We start from the raw sequence: 19,480 nt of genomic DNA, 5'->3' as shown, positions 1-19,480 counted from the left end.
CTCTGAAGTTTTCACTCTTCATCTGAAATATTTGTATACTTGTCTTGTCCTTTAGAATCATTTAGCCAAACCATATACATTTCTTTTAATTTTTCTCTGTAAATCAATTTGTCCAGTTCCTTAATCATTTTGCTGCTCGTCTTAGTACTCCCTGCAGTTTGTCTACATAATTAAAGTAATGAGTTGTCCAGCAATGAAAGCATAACAGTTGCTTTATTTGGCATCTGTAAAAAGCCATTTTCTCTAGAAACATAAGATCTGTGTAACAGAACTGAAAGAAGAACAGACCATTTAAAGTGAAATTTTGATACAGTGATATGTTAGCTATTATAATGCTAGTCTTATAACTTGTCTTAATTAAAAGTCCTCCTATTGAACTGGACAAAGTCTTCGGACCAGGAAGCTCAATATCATATAAGAAGGAATTTATACACTACAAAAAGAAGGATTCTGCGTGGACTCCTCCTGAAGGTCAAAACAACAGACTGGACTTCTACACAGAGTGCTTCTGTCGACGTGCACGAGCTGAAATAGTGGAAAAGCAGCATCACTTGCCCCATAACCTCAGCAATGCAGAACACAACGCCATACACCGTCTCGGAAACAACTCTGACATCATAATAAAAAAGGCTGACAAAGGAGGTGCTGTAGTCATCATGAATAGGTCAGAATAAGAACAAGAGGCTGCTAGACAACTCTCTGACACCACGTTCTACAGGCCATTACCCTCTGACCCCACTGAGGAGTATCAAAAGAAACTACATCATCTGCTCAAGAAACTCCCTAAAGAAGCACAGGAACAAATCCACACTGACACACCCCTAGAGCCCTGACCAGGGGTATTCTACCTGCTACCCAAAATCCATAAACCTGGGAATCCTGGATGCCCCATTATCTCAGGCATTGGCACCCTGACAGCAGGATTATCTGGCTATGTAGACTCTCTCCTCAGGCCCTATGCTACCAGCACTCCCAGCTATCTTCGAGACACCACTGACTTCCTGAGGAAATTACAATCCTTTGGTGATCTTCCTGAAAACACCATCCTAGCCACTATAGATGTACAAGCCCTCTACACCAACATTCCACACAAAGATGGACTACAAGCCATCAGGAATAGCATCCCCAATACCATCACAGCAAACCTGGTGGCTGAACTTTGTCTTCGTCCACAACTATTTCAGATTTGGGGACAATTTATACCTTCAAGTCAACAGAACTACTATGGGTACCCACATGGCCCCACAGTATGCCAACATTTTTATGACTGACTTAGAACAATGCTTCCTCAGCTCTTGTCCCCTTAGACCGCTACTCTACTTACGCTACACTGATGACATCTTCATCATCTGGACCCATGGGAAGGAGGCCTTGAGGAATTCCACCAAGATTTCAATGATTTCCACCCTACCATCAACCTCAGCCGGGATCAGTCCACACAAGAAGTCCACTTCCTAGATACTCAGTGCTAATAAGCGATGCTCACATAAACACCCTATACCGGAAATCTACTGACCACTATACTTACCTACATGCCTCCAGCTTTCATCCAGACCACATCACACGATCCATTGTCTACAGCCAAGCTCTAAGATACAACCGCATTTGCTCCAATCCCTCAGACAGAGACAAACACCTACACAATCTTTATCAAAGCATTCTTAAAACTGCAATACCCACCTGGTGAAGTGAAGAAACAGATTGACAGAGCCAGAAGGGTACCCAGAAGTCACCTACTACAAAACAGGCCCAACAAAAAAAGTAACAGAACGCCACTAGCTGTCACCTACAGCCCCCAGCTAAAACCTCTCCAGCGCATCATCAAGGATACAACCTATCCTGAAGGATGATCCCTCACTTTCACAGACGTTGGGAGACAGGCCAGTCCTCGCTTACAGACAGCCCCCCGACCTGAAGCAAATACTCACCAGCAACTACACGACACACAACAAAAACACCAACCCAGGAACCAAACCCTGCTACAAACCCTGGTGCCAAGTCTGTCCACATATCTATTCAAGGGACACCATCATAGGACCTAAACCACATCATCCACACCATCAAGGGCTCGTTCACCTGCACATCTAACAATGTGGTATCTGCCATCATGTGCCAGCAATGCCCCTCTGCCATGTATATTGGCCAAACCGGACAATCTCTATGCAAAAGAATAAATGGACACAAATCTGACATCAGGAATCATAATATTCAAAAACCAGTAGGGGAACACTTCAATCTCTCTGGTAACTCAACAACAGACCTAAAAGTGGCAATTCTTCAACAAAAAAACTTCAAAAACAGACTCCAACGTGACGCTGCAGAACTGGAATTAATATGCAAACTGGATACCATCAGATTAGGCCTGAATAGAGACTGGGAGTGGTTGGGCCATTACAAAACATAAATTTAATTTCCCCAATACTAATTTCTCCCTACTACTCACACCTTCTTGTCAACCGTCTATAATGGGCCACTCTCTTACCACTTCAAACGTTATTTTTCCTCCCTTGGTATCCTGCTGTTAATTGATTTATCTAGTTAGACTGACCTCACACTTGGTAAAGCAACCCCCATCCTTTCATGTATTTATAGCTACTCCTGTATTTTCACTCCATGCATCTGATGAAGTGGGTTCTAACCCACGAAAGCTTATGCCCAAATAAATTTGTTAGATTCTAAAGTGCCATAAGGACTCCTTGCTATTTTTGCTGATACAGACTAACATGGCTACCACTCTGAAACCTTTATACACACTGTTTACTCTAAGGAAATGATTTGTACTGTAGCACAGGTATTGGCTTTGTGTAAGTCAGGGGTCTCAAAGTCCCGGCCCGGAGCGTGGGCCATCTATGGCCCGAGAACCTCCCCACTGCAGCCTGCAGAGGAGAGACCCATGCAGCCATGTTGCCAGCTCTGTCTCCTGCAGGCACCACCCCCTCCCCCCGCAGCTCCTATTGGCTGGGAGAGAGGGACAGAGATACCATCACTAGTCGCTGGGCAGAGTCAGCCACGGAGGCAGCATCATTAGTCATCGGGCAGAGTCAGCCATGGAGGCAGTGTCACTTTTTTCCACAATGAATATAAACAAGTCAAAGTACCGAACACAACTATCTGATGCACACCTTGCTGCAATCCTGAAGGTTTCAACTGCTCAGTCACTGAGGCCAAACATCAACAAACTGATAGAACTGAAGCGTTGCCCGGTGTCTGGAAAACACCAAAAACTCTCTGGCAGGCGAAGAATCGTATAAAGTTGTATGACAGTTTTATTATTTCTAAGAAATTCGAAATAAAAAATACAAAACAAATGTTTTCTTTTCTGAACACCATCTTCAGTGACATTATTGGCCCACTGGGAGGATTTGAGGACTGGCTCTGGCCCTAAGGTAAATTGAGTTTGAGACCCCTGGTGTAAGTATTCTATGAATACATTAGGTAAAGCAGTATACGGAATAGTGGTACCAAATATGCCAGCAAGTTTGGCCCAAAGTATGTCTAATCTCACTGTAAAAGCCTTTTATCACTACACTATCAAACTAATGTATTTTCATTTACTAAATATGCTCCTCTTAAAGTATCATCATATTCACAAACTATGTGAAAAACACCCCATGTCAATATGTACTTTTAATATAATTTGAATACTTACCGGGCAATTCTACTTAAACTAAAGATGGAAAAAAGCAGAACTCCAGATCTGAAAACCTTGAATTTTGAGCAAGTTTTGGTCTTCACTTCGCAGAATTGGCTATCATCTCTGTAATGGGTGGAGGGAAATCCCCAGGTCCAACTCCCCTCCCCCTTCCCAGATTCTTGGGGAAATTTTATATTGAGTCCAAATTCAAACTTTGCAACTCACTGGACCATCTCTTCTTTAAAATACATAAATAGGATTCCCAAAATGTAGTGACAGTGTGTAAGCAATATTTGGCACAAGCATTAATAATACATTCTCATAAGGGCATGCTAGCAGTAATAGTTTAACCATAAATTTACCAGAAACTAAAGAGGATTTAATAGTAAAAGAAAAAACTGAATGTTAAACATTAAATTTTCAAAGCACCTTTATGGGATTTTACCCACAATTTCCATTTGCCTTTAATTTGGGAATTGTATAGCTAAACCTCTGAGCAACTCTATGACATTTTAGGTGTTAATCCCTAATTTGAAACTGCATTATGTTTTCTATAAATTATAAGAAAAGGTTACTCACCCTGTGCAGTAACTGTGGTTCTCTGAAACTTGTAACTTTGTGGGAACTCAAATTCAGGTGCAGATGCGTCTCTCGAGCCCTTGATTACAGATTTTTTGTTGAGCGTGTATTGGGCCTGAACATGCATCCTATACATCCTCATACTGTGCACTGACACGATACATGGTTGCACAGGTGAATCACCCTCCGTTTCTTCTCTATCCAAATCTCCCACAGAGAACAGTCCAAAGCAGAGGGGGAGGAGGGCAGGTAGTGGAGCACCCACACAGACACACATCTTGAAGAAAATCAGTTATTGCACAGGGGGAGGAATTTGTCTTCTTTGAGTAGTGGGCCTATGGCTGCTCCATTTCAGGTGACTCCCAAGCAGTATCCCCACAGGAAGGAGGGAGCTTCAGAATTGAGTCCAGAATGGATGATAGAACCAGAATTCCCAGTGCCACCTCAGATCTAGCAGCACGGATCAAGGAACATTGCTTAGAAAATGTATTTATTGAAGCCCATGAAGGGGCCTTACATATCTCAGATACTGGAATATTTTTGAGTAATGCCATGGATGTTGCTTGTGACCTGGTAGAGTGCACTATCACCCCGTGGGAGCATTGAGCACTGGCTTCATCATAACAAGCAACAACAGACCCAGAGTTCAACATAGACAGTCTCTGGGTGGAGATTGTGAACTTTTTGGATCTGTCTGCGATGGAAACAAACAGTCTAGATGACTTCTGAAATTGCTTGGCTCTATCTGGATAGGAGGCCAAGGAGTGTCTGAAATCTAAGGTATGAAAAGAGGTCTCCTGTTGAGACTTATGTGGTTTGGGGAAAAACATCAGTAGATGAATGGTTTGATTAAGATGAAAGTCCAATAATACCTTAGGTAAAAATTCAGGATGTGATCATAAAGAAACCTGGTCTTTGAAGAACACCATAAAGGGGGATCTGCCATTAAGACCTCAATTTCTCTGACTCTATGGGCCAACATTTAGCCACTATAAAAGCTGTCTACATCGATAAGTGAAGCAAAGAATACATTGCCATCAGTTTGAATGGAGGTCTCATGAGGCATCTAAGTACAAATTTGTACTTAGAAATGTCAGGTGGTAGGGGTCTTTGACTTGGGGGTAGAGGTTTGCCAAATCTTGAAGACACAGGGTAAGCAAATACAGAAAACCCTTTTTATCTGGAACATGAAAAGCTAATGTTGAGATCAAATGAACCTTGATCAAGCTAACTGATAATGCTGATTTCTTTAGGTCCAACAAGTTAACCCATGCTGAGAGAGAAGAGAATCTGGATACAAGCTGTTGTCATTGACACCAGTGGCTGCATCTCTTCCACTTCTACAGGTAAATGACCTGGGTTGACTCCTTTCTACTGAGCAGTAACACTTGTAGTTCCATAGAACAGATAGATTCTAACTCCACACACCATCAAGGAACCATGCTCTGAGGTGGAGGAGCCCCTAAGTTGGGGTGACGTAACTGACTTGTGTTTTGGGAGAGGAGATGGGAAATGATCAGAAGTTTGATTGCCGGGTGGATGACAGTAGAAAGGCATCTCCCAGAGAGTGATGGCCTAGACTTCCTTTTGAAAAGAACAGATGATACTTCTCGTTCCTGGAGATGGTGGAGAGATCCACCTCTGGTAGTCCCTAAGTTTGGAATATGGAGAATTTGAGAGTCCAATTACCACTCATAGTTCTGGGAGAAACATCTGATGAGTGTATCAGCTGTGGTATTCTGAGCTTCATGGAGATAGACAGCCAAAATATGGATCTGATGGGTTATATACCAGCTCCATAGCTTTATTGCTTTGATGGACAAGGAGGTAGATCCTGCTCTCTGTGCTTGTTAATATAGAACATGCAGGCTACATTGTCCATCGTGATTCTGACTGATTTGCCCCTGATGAGGGGTAGAAAATGAAGGCAGGCATTCCTGACTGCCCAGAGTTCTAACAAGTTGATGTGGAGACTGGTTTTCTGAGGTCACCATCTGCTCTGAGCTGTGAGTACTGAGGTGAGATCCCCATTTCAACAGTCATGCATCCACTGTCATGGTGATTGTCAGAGTTAGATGAAGGAAAGGAATGCCTGCACCAACACTGAGTTGATCTTTCCACCACTCTAGGGAGTTCTTTACATGACGGGGAACCGAGACTTGTGTGTCTAAGCTGTTGCTGATCAGTGAACAGACCTTTTTGACAGTTCCTTACTGAGGTACAAGTTTTAACTAGTTTCAGCCAGTTCCTGATTGGCTTCAGGTGTCCCAATCAACCTAGCGTTCTCCCTGCCTTCTGGAAAGTTCTTAATTGGCCCCAGGTGTCTTAATTGAACTGGAGCAGCTGCCATTTAACTTATCCTGGTACCAGGGATACAAGGGCTCCCTTAAATGGTCCTGACCAGATTTAATAATGTTATGAATCTGTCCCTGGAGAGGTAGGCTCTGGCTGTCAATGAATCCTAGGATGTCCCTATAAACTGTATTTTCTATACAGGGTTTAACATGGATTTTCTTACATTGAGCAGAAGACCCAATTTCAGGAAAAGAGAAAGGGCTATCTGAGTGGTTGACAGTACTGCTTCATATGATCGGCCCTTGATCAGCCAGTCAACAAATTATGGGAAAACTAAAATTGCCTCCTGATAAAGGTAAGCAGCTACTACCGCTAAGACCTTTGAGAACACCCATGGAGCTGAGGAGAGACCAAAGGGAAGTACTCGGTATTGAAAATGATCTTAGCCTATCGCAAAGTGTAGCTATTTTCTGTGAGATGTGTGTATCGCTATATGGAAATGGGCATCTTGTAGGTTGAGGGCCAAAACCCAATCTCCTGCCTCTCATGAAGGGATGATAGCTGTCAACATCACCATCCTGAAGTTTTGAGACTTTATAAATTCGTTTAGTAGTCTTATATCCAAAATTGGTCTCCACTGTATCTCTTTCTTTGGCAAAAGAAAATACCTTGAATAGAACTCCTTTCCCTTTTGAAGAGCTTGGACCAACTCTAATGGTCCCAATTGAAGCAGGGAGTCTATTTCTTGTCTCAGTGAAAGCTCGTGAGAAAGGTCCCTGAAGGGGGATGGAATGGAGAGAGGGACATAAAGTGGATGGTGTACCCTAATGTTATGACCTCTATGTCTCTGGTGATCCACTTCCATGCCTGATGGAAATGGGAAAGTCAGTCTCTATACCGGGGGAGGTAGGCAAAAAGGTGCAGATGTTGAACTAGAGATGTGGGAGGATTTGAACCCTTGGCTGATGAATCAAAACTTTTTGATGGTAACTGGGTACTTGAAGGAGGATGGGCAGCTCTCTTCCTCTGGAACTTGTGTCTCTTGCAGGGGGATTCGGTGGGTCTGTGAAACCCAGAGAATGAAACCAAGCAAGATATCTGGGCAGTTTGTGACCTGATAAATCTTCTTTTATTCTTAGGTGTGTAGAAAACCAGAGATAGTACATTTTAATGTGTGAAAAAATTAATTCATGGTCTCTGAAAATAGCTTCAGACCATTGAAGGGGAGGTCTTCTACAGTGTTCTGAACTTCTCTCAAGAACTCTGGGAGTTGGAGCCATGATGTCCTGCACATAACTACCACATAGAAATGAATCAGGCTGCAGTGCTTGCAGCATGTAAGGATGCTTGAAGCAACGATCTGGCTAGTAACTGATCCTCAGTGATGATGGCCTAAAATTGTTCCCTTTGCTCCTGTGGAAGATGATCAATAAAAGCTAAAAATTTACTGTAATTTGTGAAATTGTGTTTAGCCAAGATCACTTTATAGTTTGTGATCTAGCATAGCGAGGTCATGGACTTTTGTTCAAAGAGGTACAAGCACTTTTGGTCATAGTCATATGGGATAGACTTGCTTACCTTATTTGTTAATTGCATCCATCACTATAGAATTAGGTGGAGGTGGGAGAATAAGAATTTGGAGTTCTTGGATGGGACAAAATATTTTTATCCACCTGTTCTCAAGTAGGCAGAACCATAACAGGTGTTTGACTAACAGTCTTTGCGAGGTCCAGGACAGCCTCGTTAATAGGTAATGCAGCTCCAGATGGTGCTTCTCATTGTAAAATGTCAAGCAACTTGTATTGCAAATCCTTGATTCTTGCTATTCAAAGACTGTCTGCAACCCATTTAATGAGGTCTTGAAATGGCTGGAAATCACTGGCCATAACTGGTGGTGGAGGCATGACCACCTCAAATTGTGATGATGATGATCAGACAGGAATCTGAGGGGTGGCCTCTTTATCTGCCCTAGCCTCTTGCTCCTTAAATGTCTCCTTGTGCTGCGATCTCTATTGAGGAGAAGAGGATTGAATGTCACTGTTGGAGCTGGTGGTCTGGCAAATTGTCTGCACATATCTCAGGGACACCTATATGGCCATGCAGGGGCCCATATGGGAGATGGGGTGGCATCCTTGGTTGATCTCACCACCCATGCTGTTGTGCACAAGTCTTTTCTGTTGGTATCAAAGAGTGGGTTCCAATGTAGATGTGTAGGGGAACCCTGCACAACAATAGACAAGACTGAAGGGAGGTCTCCTTCCTCTTCCTCAGTATCTTCATATGGAAAGGAGAGGCACCGGCAGAAAATGCTGGTGAATCCGGTGGTACCAAAGAGTGATGGTAGCCTCGGAACTAGAATCTTGGTACTAAGAAGTGTTTGGTACCTACAAACCATGGAAATTCCGGTTCATCTGCCAATTTCAAGTCTTTCAAGTACCTAAATTCCAGTTGTACCATATGGAGGACTGGTACTAACATAGTCGTCTACTTGGTTATTGCAGCAGACACTGCCATAGATTTACAGCATACTAAAGTTGGTACCGATGGTGTCTGATGTTTCTGTTTGCACGATACCAAGGGCCCTGACTTGGCAGGTACTGATGATGGAGCTGTGCTCAATGGTTCTGGTCGAGTTCTTATCCCTACCTTCCTTGTAATGTGTAGATGGTACTGAGGCTCAGTTGGAGCTCTGTTTGTCCTTCAAGCTCCAGAACCTTCCAGCCCCATCAGTACCAAGAGAAATCATTTTCCTCTATGGTACTGAGCTGAGAGGTCAAGGCTTCTGAGCCCATCAAGCTAGCGGGGGACTGAGGTCTTCTGGAAACAGGCTCCTTATGAAGGGAGTCAGAGCTCCTCTTCTTGAGAGCCTGTGCTGGTATCTCTAGAGTCTTCCCCTTCATAGGGGAGACTGGAGGTGAGGTCAAAGGAGCGCTTGATCTGCCCAAAAACAGGTGTTCAGGGGGTCTCCTGCCATGATTCTGAAGCAGGGTGAAGGGAACTTTCCATCAGTAGCAGCCCCAACTTGATCTCCCAGTTCTTTCTTTCTGTGGATTTAAGGGCCAGGTGGAAGTTACACTTCTGGGACATGTGAGACTCTCTCAGGCAGCAGACACAATTAGAGTGGCCATTGCTTACTGAGATAGCCTCCCAGTAAGAGAAGGCAGTGTTTGAAACTTGGAGAGCTGGGCATGTCCTGCCAGGCAGGTAAGGATCCCTGAAGGGAGGGAGATGAACAAAGTTAATTCTCTCACTATTTAACTATCCACTAACTATTAATTATCTTATGCTAAATTAATACTATAAACAAGAACTCTAGCCAAGGCACACTTAAGACAGACACGCTAAGACTTCATATCTGACTAAGGCAGTTCAGAAGAACCTGAGAATGATTCACCTGCAAAGCCCAATACTGCCTTGGTGCATGGCTCAAGGATGTATAGGATGCATGCGTGAGCCAAAGAGACTCTGCTAACAAAAAAAATTCTGATCAGGAGAGGCACATGCACATATGAAGGGGAGCACCCCAGGAACACTGCTCAAAGAAGAGAGCTTGATCATGGGTTCTTGTGAAGAGTCTGGCTGCAGCTTCACAATCTGGATGCAAACTACTACCACGGCCAGGTAGCTCTCATCTTGGTGGCAAAGTCTCTTGGACTTAGCCTTCTGACTGTCATATACATTAGAGGTACTAAGATGACATTATGGGAAGCATTCCTTCTACAGTGATCTAGTGGGATGGATTTGTCCATAACTGAATGACAGCCAGATTGCTGGGGACAAGACTGAATGACTTGTGTGGCCCAAACTCATCAGTTCAGACTGACATCTCTCAAATCTTGTGAAGTAACCTGAATCTCAAAACATAGCAAAGTTTATTCCCTGAACTTCCTGAGAAGAGAACTGATTGGAATGCCCCAGTACAATGGTGTACCAAAGTGGAAGTTATATATACATTATATACCCTGTTCCTGCTCTTTACAGGGATGAAAACATCTGTTCAGTTTTGGTAATAACTTAAACAAATAGGCAAATATAAACTCATGCTTCAGGACAGTACCATAAAAGTATTTTAAGTGTTTCTGACCTCAACATGTTTCAGGTCTCTATCACCAATCACAAGTGGGGAAACAGAGACACAGAAAATATCTTGCCCAAGGTTACACACAAAGAACAAGAAACATAACTGTGCGAAGTGAAATATTTGAGAACTTAGTCAGCTTAGGCCGGGTTTAGTTGAAAAGACAAAAGCAAAACACACTTTAAATTTGAAGAAACTGCTACACATTTTTATACAGAAGAAGCTCATTTGAAATTCCAACCCAACAGGCACTGAGTTCCTCACTTTGCACTATACAGTATGTAAAACATCACAGATGTCCATGGAACACACATAAATAAACTAAGCCTCTTCCATCTCATTGTATATTTGTTTCCTCAAGTTAAGGCAGAAATCCAATTAATAAATAATGTTGTAGTACCTAGATGTGCAGAACAAATGGTATATAAGATCACAAACTCTTCTGAGACACTTGTAATGTTCACACAAAGAGAGCCCAGAATAAAAAAAGAATAGCAACTCTATAGTCCCTTTGTTTTGTCAGGTCAATTCAGATTCCTAATGTTAATGTAATCTTGGTGTTTATACTTAATAATCTCAGTGGTAGTAATGGAACAATAAAACCTCTTTTAAAATTGCTTTAAAAAGAAAAGCATGCACAATTAATATGGATGCTCCAGCTTTTGAATACAACCTTATTACTAGAGAAAATGAGAATCAGGAAAGGATCTTATTGTTTAACATATTGGAAGATATGGGCTTCCTTTTGACAAGGTCCCATGTATATGTACAATAACCCTTTGTATTTAACAATAGGTAAGTAATAACAACAGTAAAATTACCCTGCTCTCCAGCTGTTTCTGTATATTGTGTAGATGTTGGTTAATCTAATGCGTATTGTTGCATAATATCCCCAGGCACAGTCAAGTAAAAGCTAAAGCTGTACAAAAAAGCCTACATTTTAAATGGGTCTTGTCATTAATGCTTTATTAATTGCCCCAGGCAATGCAAACCCAGAGCTAGGCAAGCTATAACAATATGACACTTTAAGGTCAAATCCAATTTCTGCTGCGTTTTATGGACTGGGCCAAATATTGAGTTAACAGCAGGAAAGAACAATTTATTGGGCTTTTTTCATATTCTGAATTAGATCAGTTTTTTTGTGGAAACAAAACAACTTTTAAACCCTCAACATCATATAATCGTTGACTGTTTTCTATTATGGCAACAGTATTTTCTAACAGTCACCTACTTAAAGTATGTATAATATATGGGGTTTTTATATAAAGGGACTAAATAAAAAAGCCTCTATAAGCCTATGTGAAACAAAACATCATTAATGAAAATTCATAAACTATAGCTCCACATTATGTAACACAACACATTACATGAATTAATATATGTAAAATTAAACCTACCTTCACATCTGAGGTATCTCTTTGGCTGTTTCTCCAAGATCTTGCCACTGAAGAGAAGGTTCGATCTGGATGGTCAAATTTTGCATCATTTGCATTAAGAAAGAATGTTGTGAAGGGCTCCTATGACCAAACAAATGAATACACATGTAACACAACAGTACAGCAGAATGGATCACACAGCAGTTTCCTAATGAGATATGAGAAATTTTAAAGTTTAAAATGAAAACATAAGAGTAGAATAATATTTGGCATCTCATTTTACACACACACACACACACACACACACACTTATTTTGGTAATTAATTTTGCACCATACAAATCTGATTGCTGGAATTGAAGGATACAATATTGCATAGTCTGTCATAAGACTACTGTTGCCATGATAATTGGCAGGCAGGTGTGCTCTGGTATGACTTCCATTGAAATCACCATAAACACTCTCTTTGTTACATATATTACTATGCCTGGTCTGAACAGCACAAGACTGTGCATTCAAATTAGATCACATGAAAGCACCTACACAATTTTTATTTTCATATAATGCCACAGTCTACGCCTGTTTTCTTCTCAGTTGGTAGGATTGGGGGTGGAGATATGGTGACGCTTTTGACAGGTTACGAAGATGGGCGGGGGTCTGGCTTTATTGTTATTTTTGGGGCAGCTGATTGAATGAGGTATGGATTTTATTTTGTTCTATGAAATATTGATTCTTTGTTCATGGTAATGAGTGAAATATAAAGATAAATAACTCAGAGCCAAGGAAGGACACTAACAATCAAAATAAATGAATGAATGCCATCATTTTTTTATATTATGCTATTCTGAACAGCTATGATACACTCTACCAAACTAGGATTCTATATCTTCAAGAAATATGCTACGAAGGGTTTAGCTCAGAGGTGGGCAAACTACGGCCCGCAGGCCACATCCTGCCCGCAGGACCCTCCTGCCTGGCCCCTGAGCTCCTGGCCTGGGAGGCTAGCCCCCCTCCCCTGCAGCCTCAGCTCACTGTGCTGCTGGCGCAATTCTCTGGGCGGCGGGGTGGGGCTGGGAGCTCCTGGGGCAGCGTAGCTGCAGAGCCCGGGCTGACCCGGTGCTCTGTGCTGCATGGTGGCGTGGCTGGCTCCAGCTGGGTGGCGCCGCCAGCCACCAGTGCTCCAGGCAGCACAGTAAGGGGGCAGGGAGCGGTTGGATAGGGGGCAGGGAGTTCAGGGTGGTGGTCAGGGGGTGGGGGTGTGGATAGGGGTTGGGGCAGCCAGAGGTCAGGGAACAGGGAGGTTGAATGGGGGCAGGGGTCCCGGGGGGGCAGTCAGGAAGGAGAGAGTGGGTTGGATGGGATGGCGGGGGAGGGAGGGAGGGAGTAGGGGGGGGTGGATGGGGCAGGGGTCCCTGGGGGGGCCATCAGGGAACAGGGAGGGTTGGATGGGGCATGAGTCCCGGGGGTCCATCAGGGCGAAAGAAGCAAGGGGGGTGGATAGGGGGCAAGGGCTTAGCCACACCTGGCTGTTTGGGGAGGCACAGCCTCCCCTAACCTGCCCTCCATACAATTTCCAAAACCCGATGCGGCCCTCAGGCCAAAACGTTTGCCTGTCCCTGGTTTAGCTCTATTTGTTATCAGTACATAATCTATGCTGTGGAACATGCATCAGAACAAGACTTGTGTATAACTAAGTCACTGTGTAACCTATATACAAGTCTTCCTAATTCCCTACTTATTGTTTGTGCCTCTGATTTGTGTCATATCAACCATCAGATAAAATAGCAACTATTAAATTTAAACACTTTTACAAAAAAGGACTGTATCCCAGAAAGCACTAATTCTCAAAAGGTGTGATAGTAGATAACTGTTAGGGGGCTCAAATTCAACATGACATCCCAGTGTGATGCTAAAGCTACAAGGATGAAGATTTCCTTACTTGTTCTCAGCCTGGGAGTCTGGCCTTACTCCTCAGTGTCTGTGAAGATGAGTATATTAACCCATTATACTGTATAGGACATGATATTCTTCCTGCTGTCTAGCAAATAATTCCAAATGATGGAATTTTAATTCTATCCTTTTCTCTTTTAAATGCCTAGGAAATTATGCACACACAAAAAGACATTAAAAGAATGCAGGTTGCAGAGTAAAGGCACTCTAAACCCTAGTAATGGCAAGTTTACCCATGCATATTTGTCCATGCAACTTTGAAGCTCCCAATAAAGTCTGAATTAAAATAATCACATACTGTTTTGGTTTCAGGACCCTAATACATGTTGCACAGTAAATAGTCCAGAGGATTTCCCACCTCATTACTGTGGGAGTCAGACAGGAAGCGACAATGAGGCAGAGAACCACATATTAAAGCAGGGGTAGCCAAAGGGCCAAATAAGAAGTGCCAGATACTTTTGAACGGACCCTGAAATCTTTTTATTTACTTATTATTTTCATTATTATTTTTGTATTTTCTCTGGAGTCTGGACCTTGACTACACCTTGACCAAAAAATTTGAACCTTGACAAAATTGACTCCCACATATTAAAGTGAGGATAAAAAATATTCAACACTGGCACATTTGCTGAGCATTGTCATAACACCAGACAATCAGAATGCAGATAGGAACAGAATTAAACTTGGGAGGGCAACTTCAACTTTGATGTGTCCATCAGAGCACTTTGGATTGCTTTACCTGGAGACCTTCATGTATGAAATAAGTACCCAGTGGATTCACATTACATTTTTTAATTAAAGACCATTCTTATTTTGGTTTACAATTGAAAAAGCATTCTGTAATACTTACAATGGCAAGTTTTGCAAACTATGCCACTTTCCATCCTATTGACCCTGTGAACTTTAGATCTTATTAACCCTGCTTTCTAAAAGCCCCAGCCTATTTTTTTTTTTTTTACATTTATACTTTAATTTGATTTGAAGACCATTGGGAAACAATTTACTGATGGATGCTGAAATCCGAAGCAGTTGATGGATTAAAAAAAAAAAAAAGCAGAAGCCAGAAATATGATATAGTTACAGTAAATTATGTAAAAACATTAATCCAAAATTCCATGACATTATTTTAAGCATCTGAGACAAATATACAAAAGCAAGAAAATTCACAGTCAAGGATTAAACCTGTAATAGTTGAGCACTATAGGGTGACCTGTTACGTTATTCTGTTATGAATATTCTGTTGTGCCTATCTTTGTGAATGCCTGAGAGCCGCCAGAGCAGCTGTGGTGTGGGGGTAGGAAGAAAACAGCCAGGGTGGGCTTCCTTCAATGACATCACCCCTTCCCTGGATCCAGCATCCCATCTCATGTGGCATGCACTTTCACAATTCCCGGGGATGAGGAGACGAGAGAGAGAGAGAGCTGGGGCAGGTTACCCGATCATCCCCCAGACCCAGCCATTGCCCAAGTGTCCTATCTCCCACACAGGGACATGATTTGGGACAGATGTTCCTCCACTCCTGGTTGGAAGGAGGTAAGAGAGCCACACCAGGATCCCATGTATCCCCATATCTCTCAGATCCAGTACATGGTCCCAGTAACTCATACCCACCTCTGAGGGCAGCACAAGGACTAGAGCCCCCATGTCTGGGAATGGGAGAAAAAGAGGCAGGCCGAGCTCCCCCTGTCCACCCTCTAAACCTAGCATATGGCACCAGTGCTCCAACCCCCTATGCTAGGATAACAGCTTCTTCATTCTGCCAGCTAATGTAGTAAGTCCTGAAGCTCAAGTGGTAGAAGTCTGCCACAGTGCTGAAGGCTCAAAGTTCAAACCACACTGATAATAAAGGGCGCTGAGGGACTGTTACAGTCATACATAATAGAAATTATTTTTACCTAGGAAATTACATGTAAAAAAGTATGTTAAAAGAATATTATTTAGGCTGCAACATAAAGTACTCAAAAATTAGGAAATTGCAGGTTTGTGGTGACCACTACAACCTAAATTCAGCTCACGCTTTAAGTACATGATCATATGCTATTTTTTCCACAGGTCCCCGGCCTCATTCAGTGCACAGACTGGACACACAAAAGGGCCAAATTAAGGTTGCATCAGCAACCATTAATCTGGCATTTCCTAATTGTTTAGTGCTTGACTCTGCAACCTCAGTAACACTCCTTTAACACAGTTCCTCACAGCATCATGGAGGTACAGTTGGGGCAAAGAAGACTAGGATTTGTAGTTATTGGTTGTATGGTGGGAGTCCCATAAAACTCCATTGGACACAGTTACATGTCTAGTGTGAGAGTTGGGTGAGTGTATATCACCTGTATCTTGCGTTAAGGTAATAAAGTTGTGGCCCGCCATTTAAAATCCATTCTAATGTCAGCCTTTCAGTTACCTGCATATCCTGAGCAATTCTGTGGAGCTCAACAAAATTTACTTTCAAAATCCTATATCTCCCTTTCTAACACAGTGCAACCCATTTTAATGTGCTAAGGTTGCAAATCTACACACACAAACATCAGGACATTAAAAAGTTAACGTATATTGTCCACATCACACATATGCACTCTTTTTGATTATTGAATAGGCTATTGTTGTACACTTTCTACTGTGAGTACAATATGAGGAATTTAAAGATGCTCTTACTGACTTAGGGCCTGATTCAATATCCACTCAGTTTAACTGAAAGCCTATTAGCTTCAATGGACATTCAATGGACAGAGATGGCCAGCCCTCTGTGGAGATAGAGGTGGTTAGGGACTTTTTAGAAAAGCTGGACGTGCACAAGTCCATGGGGCCGGACGAGTTGCATCCGAGAGTGCTGAAGGAACTGGCGGCTGTGATTGCAGAGCCATTGGCCATTATCTTTGAAAACTCGTGGCGAACCGGGGAAGTCCCGGATGACTGGAAAAAGGCTAATGTAGTGCCAATCTTTAAAAAAGGGAAGAAGGAGGATCCTGGGAACTACAGGCCAGTCAGCCTCACTTCAGTCCCTGGAAAAATCATGGAGCAGGTCCTCAAAGAATCAATCCTGAAGCACTTGCATGAGAGGAAAGTGATCAGGAACAGCCAGCATGGATTCACCAAGGGAAGGTCATGCCTGACTAATCTAATCGCCTTCTATGATGAGATTACTGGTTCTGTGGATGAAGGGAAAGCAATGGATGTATTGTTTCTTGACTTTAGCAAAGCTTTTGACACGGTCTCCCACAGTATTCTTGTCAGCAAGTTAAGGAAGTATGGGCTGGATGAATGCACTACAAGGTGGGTAGAAAGCTGGCTAGATTGTCGGGCTCAACGGGTAGTGATCAATGGCTCCATGTCTAGTTGGCAGCCGGTATCAAGTGGAGTGCCCCAAGGGTCGGTCCTGGGGCCGGTTTTGTTCAATATCTTCATAAATGATCTGGAGGATGGTGTGGATTGCACTCTCAGCAAATTTGCGGATGATACTAAACTGGGAGGAGTGGTAGATACGCTGGAGGGGAGGGATAGGATACAGAAGGACCTAGACAAATTGGAGGATTGGGCCAAAAGAAATCTGATGAGGTTCAATAAGGATAAGTGCAGGGTCCTGCACTTAGGACGGAAGAACCCAATGCACAGCTACAGACTAGGGACCGAATGGCTAGGCAGCAGTTCTGCGGAAAAGGACCTAGGGGTGACAGTGGACGAGAAGCTGGATATGAGTCAGCAGTGTGCCCTTGTTGCCAAGAAGGCCAATGGCATTTTGGGATGTATAAGTAGGGGCATAGCGAGCAGATCGAGGGATGTGATCGTTCCCCTCTATTCGACATTGGTGAGGCCTCATCTGGAGTACTGTGTCCAGTTTTGGGCCCCACACTTCAAGAAGGATGTGGATAAATTGGAGAGAGTCCAGCGAAGGGCAACAAAAATGATTAGGGGTCTGGAACATATGAGTTATGAGGAGAGGCTGAGGGAGCTGGGATTGTTTAGCCTGCAGAAGAGAAGAATGAGGGGGGATTTGATAGCTGTTTTCAACTACCTGAAAGGGGGTTCCAAAGAGGATGGCTCTAGACTGTTCTCAATGGTATCAGATGACAGAACGAGGAGTAATGGTCTCAAGTTACAGTGGGGGAGGTTTAGATTGGATATTAGGAAAAACTTTTTCACTATGAGGGTGGTGAAACACTGGAATGCGTTACCTAGGGAGGTGGTAGAATCTCCTTCCTTAGAGGTTTTTAAGGTCAGGCTTGACAAAGCCCTGGCTGGGATGATTTAACTGGGAATTGGTCCTGCTTTGAGCAGGGGGTTGGACTAGATGACCTTCTGGGGTCCCTTCCAACCCTTATATTCTATGATTCTATGATTCTATGACATTGGATCAGATCTTTAACTTTTTCAAATACCCTGTCTTATTTGTTTACTAGTAAGAATCAACTATTATAAAGCAGAAATTTAAAATTTTAATGTCTACATCTGTTCTACTGCATTACATATTGAAGGCGAGATCACTATCTGGGGAGTCTCTGTGTGTTAAAGCTAACTTGCACCATTGTATTATATCAATGACACCATAGGTGCACATATTCTAAGATAGACTCACACAAACTGGCACTTTTCCACCACAGTCAGATATGAAAAGAACATGCAGGTTAAAGATCAGCTCCAATGAGAACAACAGGGCTGTGGACCTGGGAAAGGAAAACTTTTTATCTCATCATCTCAATGGTCATCACAATGTATTTCCTACTGAGTAATGGATTTTACTGAAATGTGTCCATAAATTGTGTTAACTTGGGCTGATTTTTATTATACTATTAGTATGTACCTGTAAAGCTGGTGGGTTGTTTTTTTCTGAAATCTATTGTCAGGTTAGTTAACTCTCTATTCAAGATCACCTAACTACAGCACATATTTACATTTTAATGAAAACAACACAAAAAGGAAGCCAGGAGACTTCAAAAATCAGCTGAAGGAACAAAACAGGAAGATCTAGTATCACAGGATAGAAGTTTGAAAACAAATGTCCTGCACTTCCTTTGTTTTTACGTTACTGTACATTTTTATTGAAGCAGATAACTTATATGGCACAAAGTCTATGAAAATATTTAGACCGAGGTCTCACAAAAACAAACAACTGAATTAGGCTGTAGGACAGTCTGGCTTCAAATACAGTGCTGGAAACTCTTAGCTGATAACTTTGTGGTGCTTGGCATACTATAAATATCAATACTTCTGTGATGGAGATTTGTACCAGCTTTGTTTCAGTTTTTGGAGAATGACAGACTGAGGAGGAACATAGTAACAGGGAAAGAGTTACCCACGCAAACCTATGAGTTTTTTTTTCATGCCCCTTAGTAGTTGGGATGCATGTGCTCCTAACGAAGTGCACTTTATAGATTTAATCATAATCATATCATCTGGAAATATCTTCAAAATGGCCAAACATTTCTTCTATGAAACCATAAATTTCTTCCATGAAACCAACCAAACCTACCCTCCATCGCAAACCAGCAGACAAAAAGAACCAAGGCTACACTTGAAATTCATGGCCACACTGAAGACTCTCAGGATGTATGTAAAATGCATGCTCTACTATGTC

At 42.5% G+C, this 19,480-nt stretch overlaps 1 protein-coding gene across 5 annotated transcripts in view; it reads right to left on the bottom strand.

The window, feature by feature from the left end:
* NBEA (neurobeachin) overlaps nt 1–19,480 on the bottom strand; it is an 858,254-nt gene that overhangs the window by 82,594 nt on the left and 756,180 nt on the right. For all 5 annotated transcript variants that reach the window (XM_048847621.2, XM_048847613.2, XM_048847638.2 and 2 more), the window contains one exon: nt 11,984–12,103. In XM_048847621.2, coding sequence (XP_048703578.1) covers nt 11,984–12,103 — 120 coding nt within the window. The remainder of the gene's footprint in view (nt 1–11,983; nt 12,104–19,480) is intronic.

Source organism: Caretta caretta, chromosome 1, assembly GCF_965140235.1.
Source record: "Caretta caretta isolate rCarCar2 chromosome 1, rCarCar1.hap1, whole genome shotgun sequence".
NCBI lineage: Eukaryota > Metazoa > Chordata > Testudines > Cheloniidae > Caretta > Caretta caretta.
The sequence above is the reverse complement of the archived record's forward strand: the minus strand, read 5'-3'. Positions and strand labels throughout refer to the sequence as shown.